Here is a 27,821-nt window from a genome sequence, read left to right as displayed (position 1 = left end):
TGAAAAGTTGCCTCTATTCACCCACAGACCCAACCATTTTTGTCAGGCTCAATTTGCAAATACTACCTTGGCCAGAGATAGGAATTGAGGGGGGAGGGGGCGCTGAAAGCTATGGCAGAGGCCTCCAAAGGGGCAAAAAACGGAGTGGGAGGTAGGAATTCCACAATCCCAGTTAGCCTGTCTGAGGGATCTGCCGGCTCAACAGTCATTCTTTTACTACGGTAGAAGTTCCCTTTGAAATCCGGCTGCAACTATGTTGGTGTAAAAAAAAAAAAAAGAGAGAAAAGGGGTAGGATTTAGAGGGAGAAAAAAAACAACAAAAACGTGAGGGGAAAAAGAGGATGACGGGGAAGATACAGAAGAGGAAGAGAGCGATAAAAGGGTGCACAGTATGCGTAAGAGGGTCTGAATGGTCGTGTTCACTAGGGCCTCACCCCCCGCTGTAAGGGGGACCTCCAAAGATTATCCTTCATCTAAGCTTGTCCGTCTTGACCCCAATGACCCCCAAGGCAGACACTTGTCCTCTTCTCACTTCTTTAGGGAGGCACACACAAACATCAGCATAGCTATAGTTTCTTTAAGCACACTAAAAGTTATCTATTTTTGGTCACCTTGGATGTACGGGTTATCCCGACTATTGCTTAACCGCAACACCATTTTCCACCCCACATATTTCCTCCAAACACACACACAACCTAACTCCTTATTAGAAGGAGGTGGGGCCCTCAAAGAGAAAATCTTTAGGCAGACAAATGAGGTGGAGTAGAAAGAAGAAAAGGAGAGACATAAAGAAAGAAAGCTTTTCACCACCACGAATATAGAAAAAGAAGAGAAAAGAGCCTGAGGCAAAGAAATGCAACACAAATATTTATTCGGATTTGCACATCCTTTGCTTAATTCCGGCAAACTTATCATGAGGGTGGAAACAATATAGTATCCAATTTAAAAAGCTTAACATATGGTACATAATTTTAATACAGCTATTTTTTTCTGTTCTATATGTTGAATCAGTTACAGAAAAGATTAAAAGTTTAAAAAGTATATAATTGATGGTAAATTCTGAGAAGGTAAAAACAACATTTATAAATGTTGAATGTTAGCGCACAAGCAGACTTTCCATACTTTTGAGTCACACAGTAAACACGTTATTTAGTGATCTCTCACAACACCTAAGTCCCTCTCAGGGAATTCAGTCCTTGGTGTATCCAGTAATTTTCCTCTTTGCTGAAAACTTTATTTTACATCCTAGCTGTGCCCCATAATGGTACACATGAATTTCTTCCACAAACAGAAACATGGGAAAGTCTATGTTGTGTGGAGACCATACACTTGCCACATGGAGGTTAAAAAAATTGAAAAATAAGTAGCTGGATGGATAGACTGTTAGTATGAATACGTGAGTACTGCTTGCGTTTTATTTGCTAAGCTGCCTACAGGTGGATGTTTGATTGACAAGACAGGAATTTTCTTGGCTCAGCCACTGCCTGCCCTTTGTAGATGTGACCTAGTGGCTTGCTTGTTATGTTAAGAAAATATAATTTAAAAGAAAAAGATACAAGAGGGAATGTTATTTCTGGGGTGGACTCAAAGGAAATACCAAAATTAGCTATTATGGGTTTTTTTTTACCGTAGCTTGCCATTTTTTAAATGATTTTCAGAAGCAATATAGCAACACTTTTTTTCTGATTCTGTTGTTTCAGTGGTTAACATATTTATATTATATACAGTACAATCACAATATGTCATTTATGTATTTAATATTTACATAACCTGACATTTGGAGAGGTGTGTTGCTATTATCTCCTAAATTAGAGCAGTACAATTGTGATACTGACCTGAAAATATGGAATGCAAAAAAAAAAATTGTAAATATCAATATCGCGAGATTGGCTCATGCAATATGCATATCGCAAAGACATGCAATAATTTTCTTATGGAATTGTATGCTTTTATCTGAACTTGAACAGTCAGACGCAAACTTAAATGTGGCAATCCAATAGTTGAACATCATCTAGGGTAATTACAATCAATTAGCTAATAATATATTGAGCTCACTTATTTTACTGCATGACCGCCGCCCCTGTGTGACCTATATCTTTGCTACTGTAACAATGAAAATTTCCCCACTGTGGGATCAATAAAGGCATTCTTATCTTATCTTATCTTATGAAAAAAACTCCTTCTTTAGATAATTAAAAATGTCATTCCTTTAGTAACACGTTAAATATCACAATATCATCGATATCGTAATATTGAACAACCATATCGCATGTTTTTCCAATGTCGTGCGGCCCTAACATATATTTTCATTTTCAACTTAACCACCGCGCCAAGATTTTATCATAATATTGTAGAAAGGAAATACTACAACATTTATTATTACAACTACTAGTGATTGGAGAATGGGTGATTTCAATCTATTTAGCCTCAAGTTATTATCAACAGGATGGCTAATCATTCATAATAACCAGCAGTATCATCGAAGTAAACGACGGCAAAAGACAGTGTGCTGAACTGTATGTTGCAATTACACTCCTACCCACTGGAGGGTGGTATTAGGCAAGCCAGGTGGACACTACGTAACTGAGCAATCGAGGAAACTGGAGCTAGCCCTCTCTCTGTAGCTAAATGTGGCTAGCCGGCTAATCGTCTGTACAGCGCAAAAGATAGTTGTTTTTCTCTTGCAATACTCGGGTATTTCCTTTGATATTATGATTGTTTTCGGGTAGGTTTCTAGTGACGGGACAAGCAAGGTAAAGAGCAACAAGTTAGTTTTAATTCGCTCTATGATTCGCCAACCTTGCCAGGATGTTAGCATATAAACTAACCAGCTAGCTGGACAGTCTGCACAAGTAGCCAAACAGTAGCGTCCGGATGATTTGAACAGTGCCACAGCGGATTTTGGGGAGTTTTGAGTGGATTTGCATGATGTCAAACAAGCGGTCCCCGCAGATTGCCGGCGGTGCCAGTTCTGCACCCAGCACAAGTAGCAGTACTAGTAGCAGCAGTGGTACAGGAGGCACCGTGAACCCAAGTGGTGGAAGCAACGCCGTCACAAGCAACGGAAACAGCTCAGTAAATGTTGTGCCCTCACGGAGCCTGGCAGCTGCAGGTGACAGCGGCATGTCGGTGCCAAGTCTGGTCGCCGTGTCATCGTCTCGAGGTGGGTTCGCCTCTCTGAGTAGACCTTCGGCGTCCTCTAGCAGCAGAAAGAGGTCCCTCCACCAAGCACCTCTTTGCAACGGCCTGCTGAACTCCTACGAAGATAAAAGCAACGATTTTGTCTGGTTAGTGTCTGGCTCAATGGTTAGTTAGCTTGTGTTTGAGATGAGTAACCACAACATTGACTAAAATATAATGAGATCTGCTTGAAGACCTTGTCAGCGGCTAATTTAAATGGTCTGTTTTTGTTGTCATAGAGGGATCATAACATTAAGACAAATGTCCACACATTACAGTAATTTGGTTTGTAATGTCATGTTTTTTAAATATTTTGGAGACAGAACAACCACTGTAATATGTCTTTTTATCAATTCAAAAATGATCTTCCTTGCAGATCAGATTTCTGTTCAGTTTTGTCTAACTCTCAGAATACTGTATTTTGCAGGTGCGCCTAAAGAAATGCATTCATAATATGTGTTGATTCAGCATACACATAACAGTTTTGTTTTACTTCTTCTAGCCCCATTTGCTTTGAAATGATAGAAGAGGCACACATGACCAAGTGTGGGCACAGTTTTTGGTAAGAGAATTTGGGCCATTCCTAAAATTATGAGCCTTGTGACTGATGTTGATGGTGGTGTGTGTTTATGTGCGTGTGTGTGTGTGTGTGTGTGTGTGTGTGTGTGTGTGTGGTGCATGTGGCACCTAGGGACAGAATGACTGAGCATTTCATATGTACTGTATTTAGCTGAGAATGTTCATCTTGAATGAAGTGCTCTCACAACCAAATAAATGATTTCAGAAATTATTTCCACGTAACTAGGGTTGCTCGATTATGAAAATAACATTAATCACAATTATTCAAATGATTGTTTTTTTGGTACAAAACAAAATGTTTAAACGTAAAAAATATGCAGACAAGTAAACGTAAGTAAGTTCCTTTTGGACCAAACAAAATGTATAAAAATAGTTGTGATAAAATAGAAAAAGGTGCAAATGTACAAATTGAAGTATGATATCCTTGTGTCAACAAACAGTGCGTTTGATATAATTGCATATTAATAATAGTTTATTACAATTATGCCAATTTTGTTATCGTGGAGATGGAGTGTAATAATCATAATTGTAATTGGATTTCGATTAATTGTACAGCCCTACACCTAATTATTGTGATCACACCGAAGCTTTGGAGATTGCAGGATATGTTCATTTGCTGTATCAGTTCAAAAAATGACTGAATTAGCAGTGTGATTTATTAACTCTGGCTGAGAAATTGAGCAAAAAAAATCATATTGCAGTGAGTCAATGGAGAAGGTGACTGATTTTCACTCACTTCAAGTAAAATAAAGGGTACAAAATAAATGTATGTAATGTAATTAAAAGTAAGCGTGTAAAACGACAAAATCTTAGGCGACAAGGGAATTGAGTGGACAGGGTGATGAGGTAATCACTGTTTTTTTTAAGATATGTTTTAGATCTTTCTCTGGTGATTTACACTCTAAATTCCAATGAATTTCAGTTCCTCCCAACAAAACGCAAAACATACTCATTAAGATTCGCTTTTTGTGGGGGGGATGAAATTTGCTCTCCCTGTTTCAGTCGGCACAAAAGGGCAAGTTTACATTTTCAGATTACCGTATACCAGAACAGCATCCCTGAAAAAAAAGGGACTAATTACGGCGGCAACCCATTAATTTTTTTATGGTAGTTTCTTAGAAGTCTTTGGGCAATTATGTTGCCTTGATATGGAAAAAAAAAAAAAAAGTAATTCCAGTCTGAATGTGGCAGGGATGCATCTTTTGATATACAGTACCTCATTTGTGAGCGATCGGACCAGCTCGTTGAACAGAAACAAGGACAGGGCTCCCACTAATTAAAACCACCATACCTTTAGTATGATGCCCAGTTTTTGCTAATAATTTATTTTTAATTGTCGCTCCATCAAAATACCGTATGCCCTTGCGTGAAACCGGTTCGTTGTGCAAAACATATTGGGGACCCCTTAAATAGTTATTCAATGCAAGTATCCAATATGTAGACAAAAGTATTTGGCCATGTGATTACTGCACCTTAGAAGTGAAGCTCTGCTTCGATAGCTTCTACTCTTCTGGAGAGACTTTATCCATTATTTTCGACTATATGGGACTATATGTCGAGTCATTCAGAACGTTTGTGAGGTCAGAGGTCACTGGAGTTGCCTCCCCATCACTCTTCTAGTTCATCCCAAAGGTGTTGGTGGGGTTGAGGTCAGGCTCAGTCAAGTCATTCCACACAAAACGCATGTGTCCCAGCATGTCTTCATGGACCTTCACTTGATATAGATGTCATTAAGTGCACACTTGACTTGATTAGTTGTTTTTGAGGTTATACACATCTTCTCTCTGTAAAAATGAATTTGAAATCTTCATTCTTCTACTGCTTGCAGCTTCAAATGCATCCGCCAGAGTCTGGAGGATAGCAACAGGTGTCCCAAATGCAACTACATTGTTGATAATGTGGATCAACTTTACCCAAACTTTCTTGGTAGGTGCTGACTAAGTGTGATTTACATTGAGTGTTTGTACAGTGGAACCGCTAAGGCACAGGTGTCAAACTCAAGGATATGGTCTGCCACATCATTTTATGTGGCCTGCAAAAGCAAATTAAGTAAGTAAATATGTCAACTTCCATGGTGCGTGCTTAACTCCCTCCCAAAATGTCAAATTGTCATATGAAATAGATAACAACATTGAGGTATTGCAAGCGTTTTCTTATGTTACAGTAACTTGAACAATAGTTGAACAAACTATTATTCTTGACTTCTGATTTCCATCAATTATTTGTATTGAATAAATAATAATGTATGTGATTCAATTTATATGGTTTTGCAGTCATAATGGCAAGGGTTGTCACAATATCGGCAATAGCGTGATATCACGATATTAAAATTGCCACACTATATCGTCGTCGTCATGTCACAATATTAATAGCAGCAAATTTGTTTGAAAGACCCAAGTTGTTTTCCATTTGTGCAGTTCCAGCACCCTCTGGTGGTTAGTTTAGTAGTGCAGTTTAATTAGATGCCACCTATGTTTAAGACCCACGCTAATCTTAGCCAGTAGGAGCTCATGACTGGCCAAGCTGATGCTGAATGCTGTTATTATGCACAAAAACAGAATATCGTGATGGGTTTTTCATATGAGCTCTTTTTTCACAATATCGTGATATTATCGTAATGTGACATTTGGATATTGTGACATACCTAACAACAGCCCTCCGAGCGAACTGTAACTACAATGTGGCCCGCGACTAAAATCAGTTTGACACCCATGCTCTAAGGTCAAATAAATCGCTTCCGTTGGTAGATTGTTTAGATTCTGAAACTGTTTTTTTCCACTCAAATTTTGTGAATGAGAAATAATCTGATCAGGGGTACAATTATCGCCACCATAGAACCTTTATTAACTCCAAAGTCGATTTCCAAATCAACATTTTCACATTCTTAAATGCTTTTAACGTGAAACAAAAGTTAACCGTTCTTATAGTAAAGTGTTAAAAGACTAAAACACTAATTGTCAGTGACAGAGTTTGCGGGACTCTTGCTGCTCTGAATGAGTCTGTGTGACAGTAACTTGTGTATGTTGTTCTCCACACCCCCTGTTTGAAGCTCTTCGTTTGTAATAAGTGTGACTGTCTGAGGCTCGGTGTGATGTCACTCATGATGACCTTTGGAGACCAATTATCACCCAAAATATTTAGAGCAATGCAGACCTGTTTGACCTCAAGGGCCTGCAGCTTTTTAGGCTCCACTGTATTTTGGATGTTCAAATGCGCCTCCACCGGTTGCATGGTAACCTTATCTGAAAAAAAAGTGTAAGATGAGCTTGTAAGGAAGAAAATACAGTGAAAGTAACCATTTGCTTTATTGTCCTATCTCTGGGCCACCGTGATAATGAAAATGGAAGTGACAAATGTGTTAGCAGTTTTTGAAGCTATTCCACTGGCTTGCTCTGCTTCTCTGTTTTGTGTTGCTTACTCACAGAACTTTTCTTTCTCCTTCACCACCACCAGTAAATGAACTAATCCTAAAACAGAAGCAAAGATCAGAGGAGAAGAGACTCAAATTAGATCATCCGGTAAGTGAAATACATTCACAACTGTCCCAGTTTTATGACGTTCATTGTTTGTGACAAAAGCCAGTTACATTGGACTGATCACTCTCTTTGACCCCTAGAATGGATCCAGGTGGCATGTTTTCCAGGATGTGTTGAGTCCAGACCAGGAGAACTTGGACCTGGCAAATGTCAATCTAATGTTGGAGCTACTGGTTCAGAAGAAGAAGCAGCTGGAGGCGGTAAGAGAGCGTGCTCAACATGAAAGAAATTGAAGTCTTTTGTAGAGATAGACCATTTTTTGTGGGTGGGGTGGGTATTACCGATTATTAGTAGTCAAGGACGCCAATAACCGATATTTGGAGCCGATATAAATTTTGTGTCAAAAAGAAAATATTGGCATCAAAGTCTAAAAAAACTCAAAAAACCTCTTAACTCCGTTGAAACGTCTTTTAGGCATATGATTATTGAACTATTTTTCACATATGCATAATATTGCTTTTTTTTGTTATTATCATTACTATAATTTTTGTCTAGAACTTAAAAAATATCTGAATGTAAATTAAGTCCTCTAAAATTTCAAAATGACACAAAAGTTAAAATTTCACATATCATTGTTTTGATTTCAATACAGTTTTAAATGGATTAAATTGATCACACTTTTAAAAAAGGCCAATGGCGATTGTTAACATTGTGTTTCTGATTGAAATACTATATTGCATTATTTCACTGTATTACAGCCCCTGCTACTGTCAAACTGATCTGGGTAGGGGTGAGCGATATGACGATATTAGATCGTTAAGCGGTTTAACGTGTTCATGATCTCATAAAGCCGAAAGATCGTTTCATCGTCTACATGGCACATTCTAAACCAGGGGTGTCAAAGTCAAATGGACGGAGGGCCAAATAAAAAATTTTGCGACAAGCCGAGGGCCGGAGTTCATTGAAATTTTTTTAAATGTCCAGATTGGCTCGGGTCCTTCGCGCCTGCTGATGTTGTCATGCTTTATATTTCTGTAATATATTTCTTTGCCTCTGTTTGTTACCCCCCTGGCTGTGCTTTTATGTTCGTAGTTACTAAATAAAAAATAAAATAAAGTACATTACTGCTACTTTTGCAAGGCAGCTCGTACGTCACTTCCGCTTATGACCCGAGAAGAAGCCGCTGCCAGTCTTGTGAATAAAGATCAGCGGAACGTTTGCGTTTCTCCTGCCAAACTGGAAACAATTTTGTGGTTGACTCGGGCTGCAATATTACTATGAACTGTACATAATGTGAAGTAAAACGGAGAGGACCATATGATTGGTATGATGTCTCCAGATGACTCAATTTTAGAGTGGCAAGGTATAGATGTGGATGCTCCTGTCAGAGAACTCAGGCCCGTATTCCACTTGACATGCCTATTTATTGTGGTCTGCAACAACACAGACAAAGAATAACCTAGCAACATCATCCAATGCACATCCATTAGTTAACAATATGCCTAAACATTACAATTCACTGTATTACGCAGTTAAACAGCCAAACAATACATACAATACACATTCACACGTGTCATCACTAGAATAGTTAGCATACTAGTCGAAATAACTAACTAGTGTTCATCGTGACATCACTCACGAGAACATATCTAGGCTATATTATGTACAGCAGTTACCTGACACGAACCTGACTTATTAAACTCACCTTTTAACATTTACACACAACCAATGTGGTGAAACACGAGCAATCTGCAACTACTGAGTTTGCTGGCACGAGCAAACTACTAGCTAGCTGTGTCGAAGGAGGAAAAAGAAAATAAACCACATCACTCGCTATCAACACTTAGCGCTCGAGGAGCGTTCAATGCCTGCTCACAGTGTGGGACATTTCCGCATTACATCTAAACTCAATGAATTTATCAAATCCCAACAATTACTAATAATAAAACAACGTGAGATTTCTAACATGAAGTATTTCTTAATAAAGCGTGTTTTACTCCAAATAACTTTTCACCACAATCCGATTCTGAAAGCCACAAAAAGTGACGTGAAGTCTTCACGTTCTTCCTTTTAGACGACCGAAGGACGATCCTCGCAAAAGTAGCGGTAATGTTCGTTATAACAACAGCCAGGGGGTGGCAAACCTGGATGCAAAGCAATATATTACAGAAATAGTGTCACGAATTGGGTTATCTGTGTTGTAAGCGAATTTGTGTCTTGCCAAGTTGTGTTGTTTCCGAGGTTGATGAATGCATCGCGCGGCTCGCTGCATTGGGGGAGGAGCGGACGAGGAGAGGCGTTGCGCTTTTTTGAATGAACGGTTGCCGTACAGTAGCCGGTTGGATTAAATAAAAATGTGATAATTAAACTACGTCTGTGTTCTTGGAAGAGACTACAATATATTTTAAAGCGTGACGTCATCGGCAGGCGCGAAGGACCCGATCATATCTGCTACCCACACCGGCTTGCTGCGGGCCGGATCTAATAATAAAGCAATATCATCCCAGGGGCCGTAGAAAACCTTCTCGAATCTGGCCCGCGGGCCTTGACTTTGACATAAGTGTTCTAAACAGTTTACAGCTCTATGGCGGCGCAAAGCCTCTGACTCATATACCCGACCAACCAATCACAGCACAAACAGTGCACCGTACTTGACACTCCCCGCCTCCCTGTTTGTCTAGCGGGAGGCTCTAGTGGAGAGTCACCACGATAAAAGTATTGAAAGCTTAATAAACGTGTTTATTGAGTGAAGGTCAACACTGATATTCGTCAAAATGCCAAATATCAGCACTGATAATCGGCCTGGCCGATAATCGGTCTATCCCTAGTCTTTTGATTGCCTTTGTAGTGTTTGGAAGTTTTCAATCATCTTCAGTCTGTGCGGTACCCGCACACCCCTGTTTAGTTGTAATGTTTTTTTTGAGATTTAAAAAAAAAAAGATGAGTCCAGTATTCTCCACAGCTCCGTCATCATGGCCGCCTTGATGTCATCCTTGTCTTCAGCACGGGCGTCGGGTGCCCTCGATGACCCCCTTGTGCTTGAGAGCTTTTTATAACCGCTGTAGCGCTCTCTCCTTGACTTAAACATGCAAGCATGTTTGTGTTAGATGGCTACGATGAAAATAACACTGATCAACAGCAAATTTTAATCAGAGATGACTTTATGTGTCCCTAAATGTGTTTTTGACGCTGATTTGAAAAATGTCTTTCCTTTTTTTCTAGGACATCAGGTTTTTGAGATATTTTCATCCTCATTCATTCATCATGTTTTTTAGTTTGACCTATAAAAGATTGCGCATATGGATTTTACCATGTGTAATTTGTAGCAATGATGATTCAGAAAAAAAATTCCACCTGCTGCTGAAAGGAAGCCTTTATTCATGAATATTACAAATTATATTACTGTTGTTATGATGATGATGATGATGATGATGAAGAAAACCTGATGTGCCAGAGAAAGAAAACAAATCTAGCAAAGTTTACTTGCATCTCTGAATGAAAATTTGTAAAAAAATTGTTGACCAGAGCAACCAACAGATAGCCCACCCTGCAACACACGCACACGCACACACACACACACAGTTTTTCTATAGGGTGTGATGTGAGCAAATGAGAAGTATTTGTAATTGTGTTCGGCTGGGACAGTAATCTGCCTTGTAAAGTTTGGAAAAGACCTGACTGCTTTGAACCCTGTTCATTTGGAAGTTTCATACTTGCATACTTCAGTGAAACATTCTTCTTCTCCACCACAGACACCTCTGTCAACAGAAAGTCACATTGCTCTCACGTCAAGTCAAAAAGTTAACATGCTATGGGTGGTGTGGTCATGGTCACAAACTTAATTGCATTTTCTCTCTTATTGTTGTTGTTATTTTAAGACTATGACAGCATTAAATAAAGAACAGACTTTGGCAAAAGATCCATTTTTGTCAACTGGCTTCGATAAAACCTAACACTATTCAACATCAACCACTTGTCTTTTATACCGACAAAACACATCACTCACACCAAAATATAATAAGACAATATCCGTCGGGCTCTAGGTCATTAGCATCATTCTCTTTCTGCTATCTAAAATGTCTTTTTCCGTAATTGTCAGTTTTCTCACACGATGCAGCTTACAACTGTGCAATTTTGTTTGGTTTCAAAGGTGTGTCCATCACATCAGTTTTGTTTGCTATACGTTTTGCTGCCTTGTAAAACCAATACACTATATATTTACTGCACTGTTTAAACATCTAATCATTCTATTTAGCTTATCGTTGTTGCTGTTTTGTAACATGTTAGTGCACAAATACAAATCTGATCTCAGTTATCGCCAGTGATTTTTGGAAGGAAAAGTATTTGAAGTATGCAAAGGCTCTGCCCGCAGTTGTCAACATCCCATAATATTTTGACATGCAACATGACTGTGATGGGCCCTCAAGGGTATCAACTGCATTATGTCTGCCAAATACCAACTCATGTGGTAGGACCTAATTGTCATTCTTGTTTTATCCATTAGTGAGGAAGATTTTGCAATTCGTGAACATGTGTACTGATGTTCTGGTGTGTCGTCAACACAAATTTAGATTTTTGTTGTTTTTGTTATATTGTTTTCCTTATTAGAGTCATGATTTTGAGACAGAATGTCACTCCACTGTTTTTCTGTTCTGAGAATAATGTTAAATGTTTTTTATTTATTTTTATTTTTTTATTTTTTTTTTTTCTGAAGTGGTTATATTATCTCAGTTTTAAAATAATCCACAATTTGTTTCTGTCAACTAGGAATCCCAAGCAGCTCAGAGACAGATTCTCATGGAGTTCCTTAATGAAGCTAGGAGAAACAAGAGAGAGGTACTATTGCTTGTAAACATATATAGCTAGAAGTAGCAAATACTTTTCGAAAAACAAATACTCTTCTAAGACGATGCCATGAATTAATTTGAAAAAAAAAACAGCCATCTTTTTGTCTGGGCTTCTTTTTGACAGCAACTAGAGCAACTACAGAAGGAGCTGAACTTCCTTGAAGAGGACATTAAGCGTGTTGAAGTAAGATGATTTATAAAACGAAACCTAAAAAAATACAGACAGGAGCAGTGCTCATTATTCTCAACCGATGATGACTAACTGGAAACGATCGCCCTCTGGTCAGCCAAACAGCTTATTTTATTTTATGTTTCTTTCCAGGAAATGAGCGGGCTGTACTCTCCGGTGGAGGCAGAGTGTACAGTGCCCAATGTTGAGGCACCCTCACCATCACCCAGGTACAGCTTGACCCCATCAAATCATCTTGTCTCAGCTTTTTTTTAAGTCAAGTGCAACATTATCCAAAACATATATCTCTGCTCTAGGCAGTTATTCTCGGATGCTGGGCAACCTGTGATTTTGATTGACATTTCAAAGCATTCTTGTGGGAAATAATGGAAATAGAAATAATCAATTCCTGATTCACAAAGTTATCATTGTCAAACCTTTAGTAGCGATACAGTTTTTCAAGTAACATTTTAACACATTGAATGATCATCCAGGTGTAAAAACAGTGTTCATTAAGTTATAAAAACAATAAAACATAACTAACAACAAATGGCAAGGGCAAAAGGTGAAACATGGTGCAGACTTTACATCTGTCATATCACTGACACGTCTCTTATTTATTTATTTATTTATTTATTTATTTATTTATTTTTACACATTCTCACTTCATGAATGTGCAGCCTTAGCTTAAATGATAAGCGAAACCCACGTGATAACCTAAGTGTGATGTGATACACGGCTGGGCAATTATGGAAAAAAGAATCACAATTATTTTGATTGATACATAAATCATACTTCAGAAACACAATTATTTCTTGATTTCAAACGTTTATTTATTTAACTAGCAAAACTCACATTTAAATGTAACTTGTAAGAAACACCAGAATAAAAATTTGTCACGTGAGTGAAATGATAACAGATAAAAGAATAGCTATAAATAAAAATAAATACTTGATGTTCCTGCTGTATGCGCTTTGGCCGGTTAGGGGCAGTGTGGTGAAGTGCCCGAATGGCGATAAACATTTACATAAATTTTAAGCAAAAATGTAGGAGAAGAAAGACACCATTTCACAGATTTGGAAGAATAAATGCTTGCGACTATTGCTATATTACCTGTGTGTATGTGTTTCGACAGTGTTTGTGTGTGAATATTCTTTATTTGAGGGAATATAACTCCCGCTACTCATTACTAATTTTCTAGTTAGCCTATCAATAGGATTTCCCATTCGTTGCGAGCAATCGCACTGGCAATGTTTCTAAAACAAAGTATGTGTTGCATTTAGATATACAATGTGTGGAATTCTTTTTTTCCATACAGACCATTTGGCACGTTAATCATTCTTCTTAAGTTATGTTTTTATGAGCACGAGAAGCCAAAATTGAAATCGAAATTTCGATTAACTGCCCAGACCTAATCGATGGTAATCTATCCTGAGTTTGAAAAGGCCAAAAAACAAGCAAAACACAACTCCAGAATTCATCCTTGCTTGTTGTACAAAGATTTGCTGTTTTAAGTTTTTGTTTTAGCCAGAGACATTGTTTTTTACGAAATGATGACTGCATTCCAAAATATTGTATATATTTTTGTAATCTGTATGTAATTCACCTTTTTATTATTTTTGCCATATGTTTGTTGCTGTGTATTTTATTTGTTCCTTTTGGTTCAATCCAAACGTTTCACTCTCTTAATTTACCATTTAAATTGAACCTTGAATCTTCCTGAATGAGCAAACGATACTGCACATTCTATGTCTAGAATTCATAAAATAGCTGTGTGTCTCTCCTTTTGTTTATAGCTGTAGTAGCATAATTGAGCCACCAAACTACAACCAGCCGCCGGAATTTGGTGGAACAACCCAGGTAAGCAAGATGCTACATTTTTTTTATTCACGTAAAATTTTGTATCATCCTGCCTGTTATTTTCCATGCCTTGTGATCTGACAAAAGTCTTCCTTAAATGCAGGGGAAAAGGCAGACGTGGTATAACAGCACGCTAGCATCAAGGAGGAAACGGTTGACAGCTCATTTTGAAGATCTTGAGCAGTGTTACTTCTCTAGCAAAATGTCACGCATCACAGGTAAAGATCACTGTCACTATTGTGCTTCCTAATAATAACTCAATAGGAGTACATTCCAAGTGCATTCCAATTAGGGATGGGAGATATTCAGAACTATGATGATCATTGATTTATTGACATTTTTTTCGTACTTCAGTATTCAAAATAAGGACCCAGAGGAAAAAGGCTGATTTTAGGTCATTTTATTTTAACATATAATACTTAATCTTTAATCAGAGGACAACACAACTGTGAAAAAGTCAAATAAAATGCTCAATATAAAGATTAAATAAAGGGCTTTTTAAACATAATATGATTAGTAGTAGGGGTGTAACAAAAAACGGTTTGAACCGGAAAACCGTTTTTAGATTTAAAAGGTGCGAGTGCATCGACTCGAACCGATCGTTCCACTTTGAAATGTATCGAGATACGTATTGAATCGTCTTTTATTGGAGAGATATATCTTAGAATTGGGCCGTTTACAGTTCTGACAAATTCATTTAAATGTGTGTAAAATAACAACAAAGAAGTAATTGCATCATACATTATCGAACTGAGCCATACTATATCAAATCGAATCATACTGAGCTGAACCGAATCGCTCCACTTTCAAATCGAACCGTCCTTGCATCATTTTGCAACTAACATATCGAAAATCATATCGTTTTTTGTGAAGAGGTTCATACCCCTACTTAGTAGGGTTGGGCCATATGGCTGAAAAATGTTTCACGGTGTATTTCATTTCAGTCATTATTGATAATTACCGATCTTTTGAAACGGGAAAAACAATTAAATTAATTATAAAGATAAAATTAGATAAAGCACAACTATCAAGAGGAAAAAATATAATTCAAAATATCTGGTAGTAAAACAGCCTAAGTACCTTAGTACTAGGGGTTGGTTAAGCGTAGTAACCATAAGCCGGTTTAATTAAGTCATTTTAGTATTGAATACTGCCGAAAAAAGAACAAACACTGCAAAATATGTACAGTGGTATGAAAAACATTTGCACCTTTCTTGATTTCCTTTTTTTTTTTTGCATGTTTGTCACTCTTGCATGTTTTGTTGATGTTTCCAGTCATCAGACAAATTTGAATATTAGTCAAAGACAACACAAGTAAACAAAATGCAGATTTCAAATGTGTTTTATTTTTAAGGAGGGGGGAATTCAAACCTATGAAGCCATGTGTGGAAAAGTTATTAAAACATAACTGTGGTTTGTCATACCTGAGTTAAATTCCTCAAGCCATACCCAGACCTGATTTGGTCACACACACGTTCTCAATCAACAAATTACTTAAACCTGCCTGAAAAAGCGAATTAGACCAAAAGATTGGCAAGCAATAGATATCATGTCGAGATCTAAAGAAATTCAGGAACGGATGAAAAAGGAAGTCATCGTGATCTATCAGTGTGGAAAATCTTATCAAGCCATTTCTAAGGCTTTGGCACTCCGGCGAACCACAGTCAGAGCCATTATTCACAAATGGCGAATACTGGGAACAATGGTGTCATGAATTCTGCAGTCTACCAAAAAACCCTGAAGGAGAATGCCTGGCCTTCGGTTCGTGACCCCAAGCTGAAATGAACCTGGGTTCTCCAGCACGACAACGATCCAAAACACTGGTGTGTTTTTATACTATCTTTTATCCGCTACCAGGGCTGCTGGTTCTTCCCACCACTCCACTTTTGGCTGCCCGGGGAAGGTGCCTCGTGCTCGGACACGCTATTACGCACGCTGGCCTCTCCTCCGCGGGGCTCCGCACTTGTCACCTCCTCCACACACACACACACACACACACACTTTGCGCTATCCGGCGATGGTGCCTCGTGCTCGGACAGGCTATTACGCAGGCGTCGGCCTCTCCATCCCGGAGCTCGGCACGTCCCTTAGTAGGCCCCGCGGGGGCAGGGGCGTCCGGCCGACAAAAGGTTGTATCGAGGGATGACTTTGAATAGATCGCAGCGAGGGAGCTGCTCTGCTACGTACGAAACCCTGACCCAGAATCAGGTCGTCTGCAAGTCATTTAGCATCAGGCTCTCCACAAACATGCGGTGGCGAGTCCGGAGAGGGGGCGCCCTTCGTCCGGGCGCACCCCAGCCCGGTTCGAGCGGCTCTGCTCGCCGAGGGGCCTCCCCCACGGCTACCCGTGGTCCGCGGCTACCAAGTCCAGCTCTGAATGGCTGAAGCAAAACAAATTAAAAATCTTTTATTTAAAAACTGTATTTTTACCCATTTACCGGTACTTGTGTTGTCTGTGACTAATATGTTAATTTGTTGGATGATGGGAAACATTTAAGTTTGAACGATATGTAAAGAAAGAAATCAGAAAGAGGCAAATACATTTACACACCACTGTATATTCAAACTAAAATAATGAGCGAATGATTAAAAACCCAAAGATTAACACGTCTTCATGTATGGGGTGCGCACCAATTTTTATATGTCACTGTAGAGGAGCTTCCGCAACTTCCGCAAAGGATACATCCATTTAGCTAGCCCATGGAACCTTGAATCTCACACCAGGATGCGCGTGTCAGACTTTTGAGACGCTCCTCAATGTGGCAGCGTGAGAACAACACCTGAGTAGCTTTCGGAGCGTGGAGGAGCTAGGAACGCTGCAATTAAGTGAAATGAGAATCACTCCTAGACAAACTAACTAAAGGATATCATTTTACAGAGGTCAGCAATTTCCAAAGATTTGCCGGTCCGTCATCGTCATTTATTCAAGTCAAATCAAGCTGTAATCATCAGTCGGTCAGTGCGTCAAGTTATTTTAACCGTGCTTCCGCGATCGCTTCCGTCACAAAATTTCACCAGTTTGTCGGTCTTCAGTCCGTCAGTACCTCGCCAAAAAAAAAAAAAAAAAGACCACGACAACAGATGACAAACCCAATGTGATTAAAATCGTAAATGGAGTGCACTATTTCAGTGCTATTTACATCATCCGGCCCAAAGACATTTACAATCACACAACACTCAAATACATATCACAAACACTTTTTTGCCAATCTATTAAACTTTTTAACACAGTGGCTGCCTGCCGCCGCTTTAACTCCTTAAACGTCCAAAGATTTTCAGAATCCCACTTTGCATCGTGCTTAAGGGTCAAATCCAATCAAAGCACCGGGAGAATTTAGAGACCGTATGTAAAAGATTTGTTGAAACAAGAAAGACACCAAAATAAAGGCATGCATTTATGGCGAGTATCCCAGTCAGCTGGGATAGGCTCCAGCACGCCCGCGACCCTAGTGAGTGAGGATAAGCAGGACAGAGAATTGAGAAGAAAAAAGAAGAATTCAATGAGACGCATTCTAAAATGCCAAAGTGCCGTTCGAAGACAGATGAAAGTTCCAATCCATTTAGTCTGTCTGCCCGCCATACCGCGCAAGTATGCCGCTGAGTGTTTGTTAGATTCAATTGATCTAAAATCTGGCGTTTGGTTAATGACAACCAAATTCAGATGCTTGGCACTGGTTTATTATTTTACCTGCTAGACATCTTCCCTACCATAAAGTCTGAAACTCCTCTTCCTCATCTTCAACGGTATCTTAACCGTGTTGCTTTTCCTTTCTATTTTTCTCTTTTCAGAGGAAGGGAGGAACTTGAACCAGCTGGATGACTTTATGGATTGTCTCTCCAAGTTCACACGCTACAATTCTGTGCGACCCCTGGCCACGCTCTCCTATGCCAGTGACCTCTATAATGGCTCTAGTATTGTGTCCAGGTATTTTAAGTGAAATATTTTTTTCCATAATCGATAGGCCCGCTTATGTAGTTGTTCATGAACTAATGTGAACGCAAATAGAATGCTTGTAGCAATTTAACCGACATAAAATGTGGTGAAAATAGTGCCTCCAACCCAATTTTTTCATGACCATGCAGTGTCCATTGACATAACGCCTTTTGCGTGCCTATTTAACTCATTCACTGCCAGACATTTTCACACCCCTGAGAAGGCTAAAAACGGGTGGCTTTTGCCGCATAACTCATATTTCACAAACACACTATTAATCAGAATGTCCTGTTTCAACTAGTGGGCCTGCTGAGAACATATTCTCGAGAGATAAAGAAAAAGTTTGGGTTGATTTTCACTTTAATATTTTATTTAGGTTTTTGTCTGTTTACTAGCCACCACTTATGGCCACCTTGTCTTGCACAGCGCACTGCACAAAGGAATTGGAAGAGCCACAGCAGCTGGGCAACATTACAGTTAGTAGTGGTGAAGCAGCCCCAGACAAATCGAAAAAAGAACAATAAATTCTAAATAGCTTCTGCTTTTCATTTTGGTTTTAGTGGCTTTTTTTTTTTTTTTTTTATGGCATAATCGCATGCTCGTAGGAAGCCATGTATTCGGGGATTTGTTTTTGTGTGTGTGTACTGCAGACAGGAAAAAATATGCAGTAAAGATTGTTTTATGTAATAGTGGGAACGTCTATGTTTTAAACAAGGAAAATGGGTCAGTGTTTGTGTTATTTTGACTCAGAGGGTTCAATTATTGAAGCTTTTATTTGTTTTGTTTGCTTGATTTGCCTTCATTCGTTTTCTCACAGGTCCATTCTGTTTCTTATCATACGACTATGTCAAACATTGGTTTCGAAACACGATTGAGCAGTTCTTGTGTTTCAAATTCCAACTGCTCTGAGCTACAGGGGTATGTATTAATAGCATTGTCATGTTGATTGACGTGTGTGTGTGTGTGTGTGTTTCAGTATTGAGTTTGACCGTGATTGCGACTACTTTGCCATCGCTGGCGTGACCAAGAAGATCAAGGTGTTTGAGTACGGTACTGTGATCCAAGATGCAGTGGACATCCACTACCCTGTCAATGAAATGACATGTAATTCTAAAATCAGGTGAAAATCTCCCCTTAAAGTGATGTCATTTAAAGGCTCTGGGTCATATTTATGTCAATAGTCCAACAAATGTATTCCCGGCCTTGTTCATTGTAGCTGTATCAGCTGGAGCAGCTATCACAAGAACCTCCTGGCCAGCAGCGACTATGAGGGTACAGTCATATTATGGGATGGATTTACCGGTCATAGGTCCAAAGTGTACCAGGTACTTCAATTCAGGGTTAAGAGTAGAATGTACTGTTGACCTCAGTCTTTTCCCTTGTCATTATCATTAAATCACTGCATGTTTTAAACGACCGTGCTGTTTTATTTGCAGGAGCACGAGAAGCGGTGCTGGAGTGTTGACTTTAATCTGATGGACCCAAAGTTGTTAGCCTCTGGCTCTGATGACGCTAAAGGTAACTGAAGAATAACATTTCTGATTCAGCACCAGCTAAAATTAACGATGTAATTTTCCAGCAAATAAATTAAAATGTCACCGCATTTATTCTCACTGAAAAAATACCGCAGACTATCACGCATGATTGAATGCTGTTTTGTGTCCTTTTGATTGTCAGTGAAGTTGTGGTCAACCAATCTGGACAACTCTGTGGCCAGCATTGAAGCCAAGGCGAATGTCTGCTGCGTTAAATTCAGTCCAACATCCCGGTATCATCTGGCCTTTGGCTGTGCAGGTAATCTTGTCGTCATAACTGGGATTAAAGTCATTTCTCTTTGCAACGAGCTGCTATGGTTCACTTCATTTCAACTTTACAGGATGCATAAAAATGAGTTGTACAATTGTGTATTGTATTTAGAGGCAAAAAAATCCCACCTTTTCCTCAGACTCTCAATTTTCACTTTGGTATCTGAGAAATTAAGCACAATTTGCACTTTTGCCACCTTAATTTGTGTTAGGCACTGTGACATGCATATCTGCACACACTACGTAGCGAGAGGTGTTTGGTCTGCTGCATCAATGAGTGGAAATGCAATTGTCTTATGGCCATTGCTGCTCTCTTCTTTATAGCGATGGGAATTGATCATATTTTTCCGATTTGGGTTCTGTTTCACGATTAAATTCTTTATCGATTCTCTTATCAATACTTTTGGGGGGGAAAAAAGGAGACTGAACAAGTAGATTAGCATCGAACAAGCTTTGGGCTCGTCTAAACCCTGTGTGTCTGAAAACTTAACACATCAAAAACAATCACATTTGACGTATGTAAATATCCAGAGCTGGGCACTTGACCCTTTTTTGCCGGTCCGGCCGCGACCCTCCACCCTTGACCTGGGTACCCTTCCGGCCGCGACCCCCCGACCTTATTCATAAATATTATCACCCCCTGCCCCGTTTATTTTCCTCACTTCCCTTCGTTCACGGCCTTCAAAATAAAAGCATACCAGCAAACCACTATACACAGCAGGTTTGCTACGGCATATTTCCGGAAGTAGGAAAGACGCCAGAAGAAGTGCATGAACTCCACCTTGATGTGCCAGTGTCATCCTTGAGTGCTGCGGGCATCTTAATATACTCTCGGACACAATTTGTTTTGAAACAGTTAAGTTCCAAGTCGGGGGGCGTCGCTTCAAAAAGACAGCGACAACAATGGATATCGTGCCTGCTACAACCATAAAGGGACCGAGATGACTAGACTATGCATTTAATTTTATTGCCAAACTAGTTTGCTTTGTAGCAGCAACGAATTGCGTGCTGCATCCTCTCTCCTCCTCTCCATGTGGGAAACTGTATGTCATTGCAACATGTGACATAATGGACCAATCAGAGCAGCAACAATTCCTGATGTGTGCGTGGCATGTGTTGCAGACCTGTCGCCAACAGCACAATGCGTCAGTCACGTGAATCAATGTGGCAGTTGTCGCTGGCGCCGATGCGGGAGTAGAAAGAAGCCTAAAAAGAAGCCTTTCACTGAGTAGACCTCGCGACCACGTCAAACGCATGAGGGCCGATTAGTGGGCCGGACTAAAATCCACTTCCGGCCATGCTTAGTCCAGCCATTTTTTAAAAATTTGTTAGCAACCAACCCCCCGCCCCAAAATTGGGCAGCCGGCCCAGGGACGGACTGCCCAGCTCCGGTAATGTCTAATAACATATCACTACACTGGCTTGCCTGTTGCCTATCTTTGACATGAACTCCAATGTTGAGTTGTTGTCAGTTATGCAAGGTATTAACAAGCAGCAACTGTCTGAAAGCAGTATATATCCATTTTCCTGCAGATCACTGTGTCCATTACTATGACCTCCGCAACACTAAGCAGCCAATCATGGTGTTCAAAGGCCATCGAAAAGCTGTTTCCTACGCTAAGTTTGTTAATGGAGAGGAAATCGTATCTGCGTAAGTCAACTTTGTCTGTCTTTTGCTATGTGCTTTGTTTCAAAAAAAATTGTCAAATGATGTGCTGTTAACAAGTATCTATTTTGTTGACAAGTACAGTGAACCCTAATCTGCTCCTGGGGCCCAACGTTTGCCATTGTAAAACGTTTCAATTAGTGTTCAGGGGATGTTTTATGCTACATTTAACATTAACGTAAGGATAATGCTTTAAAACTATGAATAATGTATCAAACCTTATGATGAGTGCCTCTTTTGTCGGCAAGTTCCTTCTTAGCCATTATTACATTTCCCTTCACTGACCGTTGGTTGAAATTTTTCACAGTCGTGCACACATTGCATTGTAAGAGCCAGGGGGGAACTGTATTGAGTAGAATGCAGGCTTTCGCCAAGGCCGAAGATTCCTAATTATGTTCACCTAACTCTTGTGGTTGAAATCATGAAGAACGTTTTACTTCTGTTCCACTTCAGTCACATAGAAAAGTTCCTCCAGTTATACTCAGAACGATTTTTCACTGCAGCGCCATTGGCTCAATCTGGTGGGTCACTGCACTACTGGGCCCCTTTGAAAGGATACTGTTGAGGCGACAAGGGAAATAAATTCCCCACTCTGCGCCGTAATAGATTTTTATTACGAAATCTAATTGGTTCTTCGTTGTCTCATGTACCAACCCCCGGCGTTGGGGAATTTTTTTGTGCAATCCTGCTGTCTGGCTGGCCCCTCCCACCTCCCACCTTATTGTATGTGTTTCTCCACAGTGACATGCAATTATAACATTAAATATCCACTTAAGAAATTGCTCTTTCCGTGAATCACATCTCAGGTCAACAGACAGTCAGCTGAAACTGTGGAATGTCAACAAACCTCATTGCCTGCGCTCCTTCAAGGGTCACATAAATGAGAAGAACTTTGTTGGCCTGGCCTCTAATGGAGACTATATTGCCTGTGGTAAATGTTCCTGCTCTATTCTGTAATACATAAAGAAAATTGACCATACCTACTTAAATTATTCTGCTGCATTTCCTTGATTGGCCCAGCCAAGCGGGGACACGGCTGCAATATAAAACAATGTTTATGTTAATGTGTGCAGGCAGTGAGAACAATTCCTTGTACCTGTACTACAAAGGACTTTCCAAGACACTTTTAACATTCAAGTTTGACACGGTAAAAAGTGTGCTGGATAAAGAGAAGAAGGAAGATGACATCAATGAGTTTGTCAGTGCTGTCTGTTGGAGGGCCTTACCTGACGGAGTGAGTTCTTGCGGTCATCACATGCTTTGACATTATATTAGGAAGGTTATGCTAATGGCTTCCTCTAAAGACCCAATGTCCTCTGGGGCAGCCTGTAGTTCCGTTTTTGAAATAATCTTTTCCTTTTCAGGAGTCAAATGTGTTGATTGCCGCAAACAGCCAAGGAACAATCAAGGTTTGTGTACATCTTCTATCACCTACGCTGTAGTATGCAAAGTGGCTTCAGTATAAAGCTTTTCTTTTTTCTTCAGTCAAGGCTAATTAATTGTGCTTTCAAATACTTAATTGTATTCAGTACCAGTCAAAAGGTTGTACACACACTCTGTTTCAAAGTATGAGAACTATGTAAAAATGTCAAATTTGACAATTTTCAAGTGAAAGTTGATTTTTTTTATTATTTTTTTTACACCCCACTGGTCTTCGAATGAAATTTCTTTTAGAGCACTAATTCACAACAGATCTCAGTTATCTCAAGGCAATTTACATACTTTTAAAGCAGCGGGTCTAGAACCAACACTCCTTAAACTAAAAGACAACCAATTGAACCCCTCGTGATCAAGCAATGCCCACTAGTGGGTGGCAAAGAACAACTCTCTCTAAGGAAGATATCTTCCGTGTATGCAGTATGAATCAATCCTCATCGTCATGCAAGTATATGTTCGTACAAATAAAACTTTATTCTTCTGCTTTTAAAATTATGAATATTTTTCCTCATGAAATTGTAACTAACTTTGTTGTTGTAATATTGGAATTAAATATTGGGACTGACACTGACATACTAATATTCATTTTTAGAACGTGACAACACATATACAGTAGGGTTTTCACAATCCCAAATTTCTGTTTCGATACAGATACTAATATGTATTTCGATACTTTTTGCAAACGGGTTAAACACTCAAATGTCAATATTTTGCTTTATTTTAAAACAGACTTTGGGAACAATAACTTTAATAACTTTCTCGACTGAATATATCGGCACTTGATCCATACAGATAAACTCTGCAACTGCCCTGTTGAGCCTTTTAGAATCTTTGCTGTTCTTTGGGTACTTCATATGATGTCGAAAAACATCTTGGAGAGTAGGTTGCTTCTGAGTGGATGGTGTCACCCTCTCTGAGCCAGTGGCACTAGACTTCTGTTGTTGGTGGAGGGAGGAGTTACAGTATTTTAATTAACACGATCATTTTAATATCCTTGCTTTATTTTACTTGTTCTTATTATTCAAAGGGATTGAGTTTTGAAACTATACATGAAACATTTAATGGACATAACTAGAAAAATACTTTGAGGCTCATGATATCATCTAGGACAGGGTTAGATATTGTGGGCTAATAAAATGTTTTACAAAAATGTGTTTCATATCATATTTAATTTATTTAATTATTTATAATGTTTATGCCTTAATTGGTTATTTAAATATTTTAAGAACGTAATTACATTTTTTAAAATATACTTTATGTATTTATTAACCAAGGACATGTTCAGGGGTTGAAAGTGTCTTTCTGGCGAGTCGATAGAAAATTTCTACTAGGCAGATTTTTTTACCGGACAATAGACCAATATAAAATTGTCATTTGTTAGAATTAGGGCTGTCAAATTTAAAGCATTAACTATGGAGACTAATTCAAATTTTATAACGCACTAAAAAAAAAAATAACTCAGTATACTCAGTTTTATTTATGACCTCTGCTCACTGCGCAGCCAAACTGTCGCAAAGACGGACTTTTACGTAGTTATACTTTAAAAAGTTGCTCAACGGCTCATTGGAGAAATGTAAAATGATTTGCACACTTTGAAAAGCCAAATTTCAAATACCATATTATTGGTTTGGTGTATTTTTCAACTGTTGTGTTTTATCCAATACAACACAATACAACATTATTATAATAGCGCATTTCATAACAGCTACAGCTGTAACAAAGCACTTTACATTACAACAACAAAACTGCAATAACATAAGTGAAAGCAATAAATGAAAACACAAAATACCATTTACAATAGACACCAGAAAGAAGCAGAAAACCTTCAGTCTCACGTCGGATCAAAAGCTAGAAGAGAATCGTATTCAAGGATCAAAGAAAGCTATTAGAACAGTCTTTGAATCAAAATATACTTAAAAAAATTTCCCATATTGATTCCAAGATTTTACTGAAGTAAATATCGGTTCCAAGGTTTGTATAAAATTGTAGTTGAAAAAAACGATTAATTGCGATTATGGAAAATTTGGCGATTGATTAGTTAAAAAATGTTAATCGTTTGACAGCACTAGTTAGAATATTTGAAAGATATGATGGACTTTTTTTCTTTTTTTTTTTTTTTTCAGACCACTGGTCTTCATTACTAAACTAAAAAATTACTAAACAAATACAAAAATCACTCACATTTGGCGAATAAAACAGCTTAATTTCACACGCTGGGCATGTTTTAGCTCTCTGTATGTCGGTTACTGAAAGTTTACGACTGGGCTGGGAGGAGCTTTATACTAATTTCATTGACATTATAGTGTAGTGAACTGGTGAACATCATTATCACCTGTCGTTCTTGACAGAAGTCGCGGAACAAATTCGCATGGTTGTCATTCAAATGTTTGGACAAATTTGACATGTTGCCTCCCTTCGCCAGGCAGACTTTGTATCACCGCTTGCACTCCGGTGCTTCTGTGTTCAGTGGCTCGCCTTTGTCATTCGGTTTGAACCCGAAGTACTGACACACCGTACTTCGGGTGCTCGTTTTATCAACGAGTACAGGCTTGTCTGCAGCTGCTATCTCCGTTCCTCGTTGTCTTCCACCTGCTTTGTCTGCACAAATTCACTTTCTCGCTCCGCCTGTGAGCATGTAAGAAGGCGGAGGCGCGTGGGCAACTACGTCACTCTCGCTGTGCTTAAAGAGACAGGCTCCAATTTACCAATTCAATCACATTCAATAGAATGAAATAAAAGTACCGTTTGTTTTTAAATGCTGGTATAGTACCATTTTAAAAACTCTAGTATTGTGGTACTATACTGGTTACAGTATGATAAAGAAAAACGTAATCCTAAACTAACCAGACTGAAGGGTATCATGCTCCAAGCAGACCAGGAGAAACTTATCCATGCTTTTAGTGCCAGTAGATGTGATTATTGGAACGGACTCCCTTAAAAGAGTATAAAACAGCTGCAGCTCATTCAGAACACTGCAGCTCAGGTTCTTTCCAGAACAAAGTGATCAGACCAAATTACCCAAATTTCTTAAAGGCTTTACAAGTCAGCTGTGGAATAGATTTGAAAATTCTGCTACTGGTGTATAAATTACTGAATGGTTTGGGTCCTGAATACATTAAGGAAATTGTCGCTGTCGGGCGTAATCCTCGTAGTGTAAAATGACAACTTTACAGGAAATACAGGAGGTAAAAGAGAAACGCCACCTTGTTGGAGTTTAAAGGCACTGCTGCATTCAAGTTTTATTATACTTTATATAGCTATTGCACACTCATGTCCACATAATCCGACCTAAAAAATACATTCAATGGCCAATTTAACGTTTGCATTGATTAAATGAGTACAAAAACCAGACTGACTGACTGGACTGCCGATTACAGTTCAGTTTGTCACGAAAAATTACGGACTGACGAATGACGGACCAGCAAAATTACTAAAATCCCCCCCTCTGTTACTTGCTGATATGGTGTTAAAGTAATAAATGCATTCTAAAGAGAGATTCTTTGGAATACCTATGCAACTACAAAGTATGATGCCTGACTATATTTGACAAGTAAGAAACTCAGCTCATGGTGACTGTTTCAGTTAACAATCCACATTGTAATTGGTTTAATGGGCCACCTCTCCTCATATCCTCCTCGTATTTTTGCTTCTAATTTTGTCTTGCGGCCCCGATATGGAATGTTACTAGAATAATTACTAATGTCATAATATTACAGAAATATATTGAGTAACACGTTATATTGCATCATTACCACCAAAACGTACTATATTACTGTAAAGTGTTACTTTTGTAACGTGTTACCCCCAAAACTACTGTTGACACACAGTGTCTTTATCTTTCCACAGGTACTTGAGCTTGTCTAAAGACCCTGATCCTCATGTGATGAATACCACCATCATGTCTTGAGCTGCATGTATGATGGTGAGGCCAGGCTGCCTACTGAACTCGGAACGACCGACCCCCTCAGAGAACTGATGTAAATGAATATTTTAATGAGCTATGGATTTTGGACAGCAAGAGACTTTATACTAGGACATCTGTTCAATGTATGGCATGCTGCCATTTTATAGGGGGGGGCAAACATTGTGCTGTTTGAGTTCTGTTCCAGTTAAATGTGCTACAGTAATGCATCTCCATGGTTTTCAGTCAGATCTATACTTTTAAGATTTTTTTTTTTAATGAATTAATCTGTTGCTCTTTGATGGTGCACATCCAGCCAAATGCTCCCTGTTAGCATTTTTCTCTGTCTTAAATGCTAAAAGCACAGGATTGACACCCAGGTTTATCTTCACGTTCAACTTCGACTCTTAACCCATCCCTGAATGTTTGTGTGACTTATGTGTAATGTGTTTTACAGGATGGAAGAAACCAATTGTAATAATTCTGACTTTAATTCTGTCAAATATATTGTCAGCTGTCAGACTGTGGACTGTGAGTTGTTTGACACGTAAGGAAGATTAATAGGTCATGGAAAGGTTGAGAAATCCCTTCATTTATGTGTAACTAATCACTTTCCTTCTGTAACCAAAAGCATGGATCAAACACGCCACATTGAAAGTAGCAGTGGAAATACTCCTGTAGATGAAAACAACAGAGCCCAATTGTAAGTCAGACAAACTGTCTAATCGTTTTTGTATAGTGTGCTCTGTGTTAACATGAACCAATCAGGGGGATTTGATAAACCCACTAAGACCTCCTTATTTTGTGATGGATGGAAGAAGAGGTGTTTTCTATTTGTATAACTGAATAAATTATTTCAAAACTATTTTGTTGTACCAGGTCATTAAAAAAAAACACATCTTAAGTATTTCCCAGTGTTCTCTTGACTGAGCTTGTTTGAGTGAGTTATGTGTTTACGGCTATCCTT

At 39.0% G+C, this 27,821-nt stretch overlaps 1 protein-coding gene across 1 annotated transcript; it reads left to right on the top strand.

Moving 5' to 3' along the window:
• Positions 1-2,564: 2,564 nt before the first annotated feature.
• cop1 (COP1 E3 ubiquitin ligase) lies at positions 2,565-27,719 on the top strand. The gene is made up of 20 exons (XM_086043814.1): positions 2,565-3,287; positions 3,683-3,742; positions 5,588-5,685; positions 7,213-7,277; positions 7,376-7,495; positions 12,003-12,071; positions 12,207-12,266; positions 12,405-12,481; positions 14,048-14,111; positions 14,215-14,329; positions 17,901-18,036; positions 19,022-19,165; positions 19,262-19,370; positions 19,482-19,563; positions 19,723-19,839; positions 21,384-21,501; positions 22,323-22,447; positions 22,590-22,750; positions 22,881-22,925; positions 26,800-27,719. The coding sequence occupies exons 1-20, from the start codon at positions 2,926-2,928 to the stop codon at positions 26,815-26,817; spliced, it is 2,145 nt and encodes a 714-aa protein (XP_085899940.1). The 5' UTR covers positions 2,565-2,925; the 3' UTR covers positions 26,818-27,719.
• The last annotated feature ends 102 nt before the right edge of the window (positions 27,720-27,821 follow it).

The sequence above is a fragment of the Filicampus tigris genome, chromosome 10 (assembly GCF_054856515.1).
Source record: "Filicampus tigris isolate MCC_2025a chromosome 10, RoL_Ftig_1.0, whole genome shotgun sequence".
Lineage (NCBI taxonomy): Eukaryota > Metazoa > Chordata > Actinopteri > Syngnathiformes > Syngnathidae > Filicampus > Filicampus tigris.
This window is presented reverse-complemented; position numbering and strand designations above follow the sequence as displayed.